General features: G+C 31.8%; 2 protein-coding genes across 4 annotated transcripts in view; one reads left to right on the forward strand and one right to left on the reverse strand.

Annotated features, from left to right (window-relative positions):
- Positions 1-58: 58 nt before the first annotated feature.
- On the reverse strand, positions 59-587 carry LOC106462708 (putative uncharacterized protein FLJ37770). Its single transcript, XM_013922653.2, has one exon. It carries the CDS (start codon positions 512-514, stop codon positions 59-61), a length of 456 nt encoding a protein of 151 aa, XP_013778107.1. The 5' UTR covers positions 515-587.
- A 1337-nt stretch (positions 588-1924) lies between these two features.
- The window catches only part of LOC106462714 (cap-specific mRNA (nucleoside-2'-O-)-methyltransferase 2-like), a 29490-nt gene continuing 21429 nt past the window's right edge, over positions 1925-9985 (forward strand). The window contains exons 1-5 of one of the 3 annotated variants that reach the window (XM_013922660.2): positions 1925-2307; positions 3217-3667; positions 4776-4970; positions 7073-7270; positions 9229-9349. In XM_013922660.2, the coding sequence (XP_013778114.1) occupies positions 3236-3667; positions 4776-4970; positions 7073-7270; positions 9229-9349 (946 nt within the window). In that variant the 5' untranslated portion in view covers positions 1925-2307; positions 3217-3235. Of the gene's footprint in view, positions 2308-2385; positions 2404-3216; positions 3668-4775; positions 4971-7072; positions 7271-9228; positions 9350-9985 lie in introns of those variants that run through there. The other 2 variants (XM_022390034.1, XM_022390035.1) reach the window with 2 other exon arrangements.

Here is a 9985-nt window from a genome sequence, read left to right on the forward strand (position 1 = left end):
TTTAGCTCGGCTGTCGTTGCAGCCATAATGTCCTCTCTTGTCTGAAATCGCGCTCCTTTCAATGGCCTCTTGAGTTTGGCCAAGACTCGTCACCAGTGATTATGGTGTTCATGAAGTCGGGGTCACTGTTTGTGGAGTCCAGCATGTCCTGTGAGACTTCAACACGAAGTTCCTTTTGCTCTGCCGTAAGCAGCTTCGGCACGAATTTCGCCGCCACTCTCTTCATAGCCAAATCTTCGGTCATAATGAAATGTGCCGAAAAAGTGCTGATGCCCACCTCTTCCGCAATTTCTCGGATAGTCACACGACGGTCCCGCATCACCATAGCGTTCACTTTGGCAATGACCTGGTCATTTCGGCATGTTGATGGCCGACCGGAGAGTGGCTCGCTCTCCACCGTTGTGCAGCCGTCTTTAAACTGGTTGTACCACTCCTTAATCTGTGTGATGCCCATAGCATCGTTACCGAAAGCCGTCTGAATCTTCCGAATGGTTTCCACCTGGCTGTCGCCCATTTTCTGGCAAAATTTGATGCAGTAGCGCTGCTCCAGTCGTTCCGTTATTTTCCTTGCAATGAAAAACCGACGAGAGCACTACACACTACCTCACTCAATGGCGGCTTGCCAACAACTGACGCAATCAACAAGCGGGAAAAAATTCACGCATGCGCACGAAGATTCAAGGTCGGCTCATGCAAGCACGCTTGATTCAAATCCATCAGGTTATCGCAAAAAAAAATAAGGTTGGATACTTTTCTCACAGGCCTCGTATTTATAATAACGTATACATCTAGATCTTAGTCGAATTTATTAAGTTTTAACCCAAAGCGCCTTCTTGCTAGCATCTAAATTAAAACACTGAAAATATAGCTGACAGCAATTCTACATGCTACCGCACAGAAAGAGAAGATTGTTATTCATAGTAATGTTTATTCTTATTATTTTAGATCCTTGTACGATTATAAACTATGTTTACCATACGAATGTAGTGCGTTATATTCTTAGTAGATGTCTTATCAAAGTTGTGGAATATTATTTCAGTTTGAACATAATATTGTTGTATATTTACTCTTTACTTTGTTATATTTATGTACCATAACTAGGTTGCAATGAGAGGAATGACCACAGTAAGATGGCGCCCGACTAGCACACAAAGGCAAATAGAAATAGAACGTGGATGTCGTATTTAGTCTCTTACCACAATGTATCTCAACCACTGTCCATCATAGCCACGAGAACAAACAAACAAAAGTTGACAGAAAATCGTAATGTTTTTCGTCATCATAGTATTTTAGTGGTCCGCCGCAGTTTAGAGATACAGCGAGCCAGCCTCTAGTAACGAAAAGATGAAAAAAAAAAGCTATTTCTTTTTTGCTTTCATTTGGTCATTGTTTGGTCATGTAACATGGAATAATCAGGTACAAATGGACCTCTACCTATCTCCCTCTTTGACTATTGATTCGGTTCTTGAGTGTTGTATGACTGTCTTACGTGATATCGCCCCCCAGTGGCACAGCGGTATGTCTGCGGACTTACAACGCTAGAATCCGAGTTTCGATATGGTGGGCAGAGCACAGATAGCCCATTGTGTAGCTTTGTAGTTAATTACAAACAAACAAACAAATACGAGATATCTATAATCAAAAGATCTTAAGAAACAGCCTCAGCTGTCGAAATTTTCTTAATTTATCATTAAATCTTTATTTATAATTTACTTTGTTTACAGCTCATTACATTTGTATTTTGAATCTTGGTTACGTCTTTATTAATAATATGAGTTTATATTTTAAGACGAAAGAAATCATATAAAATTCACTTCCGTAAACATAATTATTTTATTTTAGTGTAATATAATATAACGTTGAATAAAAGATTATAGCGCCATCCTTTGGCAATATTTCGCTTGTTCACATGAGCTTTATTTACCACTTCTTCACAACCATAGCACATTTGATTGGGAAGAGGGGAGGTGTTGACTGAGCAAGTATTTTGCAAAACATTTATTTGCAATCTGATGATGTAATCCCAAAAATAACGGCAAGAACAACAATTCTAAAACATGTTTTTTATTCTTTTTGAAAAAGTAACGGCTGTTGTGACTTACATTACTTTGTCAGTTTAGTAAAATCCAAGTTGAATTTGCAATTTTTAATTCGTATATGAGGACGTAAGTAAACAACGAAACCAAAACCGAAACCAAAACCATGTATTTAGCTGACATCATTATATGTGATCCAGTTTCCCACTGTCACAGTTAAGAAGACTAGAGAAAACCAACTATTATTATCAAGAAGACACAGGAAATTACAGTATGTTTATGTTAGGGGTGTGAAATATAAATTACTTTATTCATGTGTTCGTTGTTGTTAGAAATAGAGGTGTGAAGTAAGAATTGTTGGATTCAGGTGCTTGAAAGTTGAAATATAAAATAATTTATTTGGGGTTTCGTAGTTTATTGTTAATGTTATTTACTAACTAACTAAGGTCTGTGTAAAACTAACTATTACTAAAGGTTTTAGTTTTGAGAGCATGAATGTGAAATGAAAAAGATTTATTTCATGTACTTTAATAATAGCAAAAATTCGGAGGTAATAATAATACTAATAGTAATAGATAGTTTGATTCTGTTGTTTAGTGTTGTTAAAATATTACATATGCACCTGTGAGAGTGACTGCGAAAATCCATTTGAATTTTAGGAATTAATTTTGTTAAATATGTACTCAAGTATTTGATTGTTTTTTGTTGCTGTTTTTTTTTGGGGGGAGGGGTTAGACATGTAATTAACTTGGTGTATAGTATTAATATTTTTTTAGAATAGAATATTTATAAGCAGATCAGGGACAACTATGGTGAGTTTAATAATTTTTCATCAACATGGTAGTTATAGAGCTAATTTATTTTATATGAAATATTTCTTCTTTGTCAGATGAAGCAGAAAGTATATTTATTTCCATATCTGTAATGTGCAAGTAAAAGTTTAAGAGGTTACTCTTAAATGAATATTATTCTGGTAGTGCTTCTTATAAACAATACAGATATGTTGCATGATAGGAACAAGTCCATCTTAAAACAAGATCATGTTATAATCTGGACTTGTCGTTAACATTCAACATTGTATTTTCTTTAACAGTGGTAGAGCTTGTTATAAACATTACAAACATGGTTATGCTATAATCTAGACTTGTCCTTACGTGCAACATTATTTTTTCTCTAACAGCTGAAATCCAACAGGTACAATGAATACAAAATTTTCTGATGATGCAAGACATTTATTTGAAAAGAAATTTCAATTCAGAAGTGAAAGACCAAAATGGGTTCTTCCATCTCTAGATGTGTGTTTTAAGAAACCACTTTGGAGTATACCAGAACTTATGAATCTGAAGGACAAGTTAAATGCTACCAAAGACTTGTTGGAAGGTAAAATTCTTCATGACTGGCATCAACATACAACATACACCAACAAAGCTGGAAACATTATTTCTGCAGTGAGAAAACGAGCTCGACCAGAACTATTAACCCAGGCTTGGTGTAAATTCTATGAAATTCTTAAGAGCTATCCAGTTGTCCCAGATACTTTGATGTTGCGAACTTTACATCTTTGTGAAGCTCCTGGTGCTTTCATAACATCCCTAAATCATTTTCTTCAGTCAGAAGAAAAGTTTACAGAGGTAGCTGTATTGAAATACAACAATATTAATTGATCCACATAATCTTCAAAATAAGTACTCTGGAAAGGTTTAAATTATTTTTACTAGACTATGTTTTTCTTTAATGTGTGTATGATAGTTTTACCCATGGGTGTATTTTTATGTTATATGTGTTTCTTTAAACTTAATTAGTTTATAATTTGAAATTATATTTTACTTTTTCTAATTTCATATTTTTAAGTTGGTCAAAATTGTTTAAGCATGGGAGTTAACTTGCCAGTTGTTTTATGGCCAGGTTCAGCATTTGATGACATTTCTGCCATAGTAATACTTCTACCATATGTAGTAAATGTATAATATTGTTTTAAAAATAATTAGTGTTAATGAGAACCGTTTCAGAAAGGAAACTCAAATTTGAATTTTTTTAAAAATTAATAATGGTTAAAATACAGTTTACTTATTAAAACTCTTAACATATCGTTAACAAATATTTGAGAGGACAACAGAAAAGCTTAATTATTGCCATGTCATATCAGGCAATTAGTGATGTGTAACATAAGTCATGGACAATAAGGGACCATTTGATATTTCAATAATGGGGTTTATCATGTGCTTTACTAGTTTTAAAACATGTTATGTTAAGGTTTTATGTTCATATTGTCAATGATACATGGGATATCATTGTAATATAGCGTTGATTGTTCTTACTTGCTTTGTCATTTTAAAGCATTTCTTTAAGTTCCAGATTCAGAAATTTATAAAGAATGAGAAAAAATGTTTAAAAATAATAATTAGTTTTGAACAAAACAATATTAGTGACTGGATGTCCATGCATTTTAGGCTTAATCACATTTGACTAAAGAATTATCCTTGTGAAGAAACTTTGACCAAAATAAAGAAAATTTTAAATGTTTATTTCCATTGCTTAACTTACTGTATTAATGTTTTTATTCAATCAAAAATAAACAAGAGAACTGTTAATGTTGGCACAGTGAGAAATTTTTGTATTGAAAAATTTAGTGATTATCTTATACAAAATTACCAAAGTGTAATTTTATATAAATGTTTAATAGATGTAGTTTTTTAACCAATGAAACTAATGTATGTTCATTTTTTAATATAAATATAGTTAAAATGGACAGCAAATACTCTGAATCCGTATTATGAAGGAAATGGATCTGATACAACAATATTTGATGATCGCTTTATCTTTCCAACTTTGAGAAACTGGGTTTTTGGTAAGGACAACACAGGGAATGTAATGAATCAAGGATTTTTAGATGATCTACTTGAAATCACTGAGATGAAAGGACTCTTTCATATGGTAAACTCTCCAAATGTTATTTAAATAAATGATGAACTTGTTTTCAATGATATTCAGTTTTCTGCTATGCATAATAGTTTTGAAGTTGGCTATATTTATTTTAAAATATATTTATCAAAATAAAAGTTTTTTGTTTCATTACTTGTAGAATATGTTATATGTGATAGAAATTTTCATGTTGTTAATCTTTGGACTTTATCATAAGACCACAGTACTTGTAGTATCCAGTATCTGTAACAGAAAGTTCCCTGTTAACTGTTAATCTTTGGACTTTGTCATCAATAATTGTAGTGTACATTATGTGTGATAGAATATTGTTGCAAAACATTCCAGGAGAATTTAATATGTGAGAAAATAATAGAATATGTTTTAAGTGGTAAATCCAGGTGAAACTATTAACTTTAGAGCTGTAGTGTATAGACTTATTGGAGGTATGTTAAGATCTCATTTACTGAGTAATATTAAACCTCTTATTGACTGAATCAGTGTAAAATGAAGTAATGATACTGAAAAAGAAGTGTAAAACAAAATGTACAATCTTTATTATGATACTAAACACAAGCAAAATATGTACTTGTTTGAGTAACAAATGTGCTGGACCATTTCACTGACTGGATGCATATCTGTTGTTAAATTCTTTATCTCTTCCTACTAAACCAATTCTGGATGATATTTCAGAATATAATGAATAACTGAAGATAAAGTTCCAGATTAGACTAAATAAATATGATGTTTCTTAGCATGCTAGAAACCTTGCAGTTACTTGTAGTGACCGGTACTAATCACATGGCTGGTAATTCTCATTGCAACATAGGTTGAGCTGTAACCTTTAGATATTGCCTAAATAACCATTGAAGGACACTGATGTTGACATTCTTATAGAATGTGTAATCATAAGCAGTATTCTTCCTGGGAAGTAACCGGTATTATTCACTTTGAGAATGACAAAAACCAAAGGTAGATTGGAATAAACTTAATGGCTTTCTCCACCACAGTTGATATGAAACCTGTACATGTACATAAGAAAGGATGAGTACTATAAACCTACAAGAAGCTAGAAATGCTTGATATATTCAAATAGCAATAATAACCATGAGTAATGGAAACATCTTGCAGCATTTTTGTTTGTTTTGTAAGGGATGTCACTGCGTGTTACACTGTGTTTCTGTATCATATAAATTCAAACAAGTGGGAGATGCATTAATACAATAATATGTACTGTATAATTGTATAATTTGATATAAGAGTAACTTTTCAAAATCATGAGAGAAGATTAATGTTAGTCATATAGTTACTAAAGCTGTATGGTGGTCATATAGTTACTAAAGCTGTATGGTGGTCATATAGTTACTAAAGCTGTATGTTAGTTTAGTAACTATATGACAGCTGCATATTAGTCATATAGTTACTAAAGCTGCATATTAGTCATATAGTTACTAAAGCTGTATGTTAGTCATATTGAAGTTCAATATGTATTATTTGCTTTATATACCACCTCTTGTTTGTGGTTTGAAATATTACAGATGTAAACAGGGGTACCAAGGTTCTAAAGGTCATGACAGTATGGAAATAATATTGGGGGGGGGGGGGTTAATCCATATAACATTATGTATTGTACCATTAATGTATTGAATAGATATTTTTCTACATTATATCAGTCTTTGATCTGTGTCCTTTAAAGCTTCATCAAAATAATTTTATGGTTCATCAAGGTTATTAAAGAATGCAACTTCACACCCCTAGTATCAGTTAGGTTAGTATATAGTACATATCTATGTATATGAAACAAAAAACTGCTTGCATCAAAGAGTCCTCAAATTATATGAAAACAAAGAGAGTACAAAAATATTAAACAGTTGTATGTCGCTGTACATATTAAACCAGTATGTGTTACATACTTAAAAAATATAGTTCTGTCCTTACACGATGTGTAAATAATGTAATTGAAAAGAAACAAACCACATCGAACTATATGTTTAAGAAGGTAATCTTATATATAATACTGTAGAATTGTTGTTTTTAAAGATGTAAAAAATATATTTGGATGAATTTTTGACAAATACTACTACTGTTTGAACATTATCTAAATACTAAATTACCAGGTGACAGCAGATGGCAGCATTGATTGTTCTTTTCATCCAGGAGAGCAGGAACGTTTAGTGGCACCACTTAATTTTGCTGAAGTGATACTTGCACTTCATGTGTTAGCTGCTGGGGGAAGTTTTGTTGTAAAGAAATTCACACTGTATGAGTGTGAATCTATATGCTGTATGTACCTTTTGAATTGTGTTTTTGAACAGGTAAGGTTGGGAGAATATTTTTGTTACATTTACTACAGATATTGAACCTTGTTACTGTTCTGGAAATCAGTATTTTTATTTGGTTATGATATTTCAGTTTCACTCAAAAGGTTCTAAGTGAACAGATTTTGTCAATTTTTATATTGAACATATTTTAAAAATGAAAGTGATGCATTGGATCCAAGCTCTTTTTTTTCCCCCAGTAATTTTTTACTAAGATTTTTAAACTGTTCTTTTAATCACAATGAACTATATCAGTGTAGTGTAAACTTTAAAAAGTTATTTTCTTTCATGATATTGTTTATTTGTCATCCACCTCATGACAATCCTGATTATTTTATTTCCTTTCTTGATTTGTAGTGTGTGAGCATTGTTTATCCCAGTTTTGAAAACACTAGTGTACTGATACAAGCTCATCTACTTGCCTTCCACATTTTAATACACTGGCTCCTACTTTCAAAGATTTTATATTATATTAAGTCCTTGAAATTCCTTAGTTCATTCAGTAAAACATGAGTTATTAAACAAAGATAAAGCAATTGTTTATAGGCTGTTGACAGGTTTATAAATATTTCTTTTAACAGATAAATACCAGTAAGAGTCTGTTTCAAAAGCTAGTTTACTGGTAGAGACAGAAACTGCTGGCCAGTCTGATGTAGATAAAATCACTTTTTTTTGTTTTGGGGTTCGTGTGATGAATGGAGGCAATTGACTGTAGTTTCTTCTCATTTTACTGTGAAAAATATAACATATAATTTTATGAAGGTGATGAATTTAACATGATAATTTAGGATTTAATATGCTAGCGTTTCAACAAATTTGAAGTTAGAGAAAATTTTGCAGTAAACAAAGAAGTGTCTATCTTAAGAAATACATTTTTGGATAGAATTTCAAATGCTATGGGTGACGTTTTACTTTTAGACTATAAACACTGTTCACATTACTAGCAGAAACTGTATGTCACATGAAATTTGTTTCTAATATAAACATGCATTGAAAACAAATAACATATGAACCTTGCCTTGTATAATTAGTTCTGAGTCCAAAGTGTAGCAGTTATGTTCCTGTCCACAATTCATTTTACATGTATATGGAGAGAGTAATAAAGTAATGACAGTAAAAGTTTAAAAAGGCTTTGCAATTCTTGTGTGAGTGGCTACTAGCAAATGATCATAAAGCATTTGTTTGAACTAGATTGCAGCAAAAGTATAGGAGGAACTACAGTAAATAATACTCATGTAGCTGGAGATCAAACCTGTGTCATCAGCATGGCTATATAAGGGAATAATATGTCAACAAACAACCTAAATAAACTAAAGAATTTTTTCCAAGTGCAGATTTTTCTCTTTTAATATGTGTACATTTATTGGTCTATTAAGAGTTAAGAGTGAACAAGTGTCAGGCAGTGATCATTTCTTTTTTGTGTGGTGACTGGAACAGTAGCCAATTAGTAATTGGCTACTGTGACTAGCAGTGGTCCTTCGTAGTAGAAAGACTGTATGTAATGTTATGAAACTCTAATGCTTATTTGATCATCTCTTTTTTATTGCTCATTTAAATATAAGTGTTAACATTTGTTAAGTATAATGATTAACAAAATATAAATAAATACCCTAGATAAGAAGGTATACTTCATAACCATTGCAGTAATATTTGCCCACAAGTGTTTTAAATAATCTCTTGAAAATTCAGTTTTTTTGCATCATTTGTTTTAATGTTGAAATATTGCATGTTGTATTTTACAGAGTATATAATTTGTATCAACATATACAAGTCTTTTAAAGAAGCCCCCCAGTGGTACAGCGGTATGTCTGCGGACTTACAACGCTAGAAACCGGGTTTTCATACTCATGGTGGGCAGAGCACAGATAGTCCATTGTGTAGCTTTGTGCTTAATTACAAACAAACAAACAAACTTTTAAAAACTGGTTTGTTATTTATTGTTTTATACCTTGTAGGTCAACGTATACAAGCCGGCAACCAGCAAGTCAGGAAACTCTGAAGTCTATATTGTGTGTTTGAAATATATGGGAAAGGAAAATCTAATAAGTTTCCTCAAGTTAGCCCAGTCAATAATTGGTTTGTTTTCATTACACATTTTTTTAATGTGCAGATTTAGTATGAATACAGAAAATTATTAAAAAGGTAACACAAAAACATAAAAGTTCTAAAAAAGCATTGGAATCTTGTATAAAAAGCATAATTTTCTGTTTTTCAAAATTCAGACATGCCTATAAGATGTGACAACCATGTCTAATTGTGTGTTGAACTTATAACTGTTCTTGAATCTTGAATATATCTTTCAATATTTTAAAGAATCTAAATATTTGCTGTTGTAATATTATCAATACTAACATGTTCAATTGAAGTGATAAACCAGATGATAGATTGGTTTGTTTTTATTGTTTTAGTGAAATGCCATATTTTACTTAAGAGGACTTTTTGACAGTAGTTATGGTTTGATATTTGTCATGTTTTGTGTTTTGGGCTTATAGAAGCATATCTACTCTTCAGTCTTTTAGTGTTTTGTCAGTTGTTAAATATTCAGATTTTCATTATGCTTAAAACCTCCTTTCTGAAAAATGTGAAATTCAGGTTTTGATCTGCTCTTCTTGTTTCTCAACCCTCTATCTCTAAGATAGTTTTTACCATTTATATCTTATATACAGCTACTACTGACTTCTACTGTTGTTGTTCTCATACCTCTATATCTAA

The sequence above is a fragment of the Limulus polyphemus genome, unplaced genomic scaffold (assembly GCF_000517525.1).
Source record: "Limulus polyphemus unplaced genomic scaffold, Limulus_polyphemus-2.1.2 Scaffold1230, whole genome shotgun sequence".
Lineage (NCBI taxonomy): Eukaryota > Metazoa > Arthropoda > Merostomata > Xiphosura > Limulidae > Limulus > Limulus polyphemus.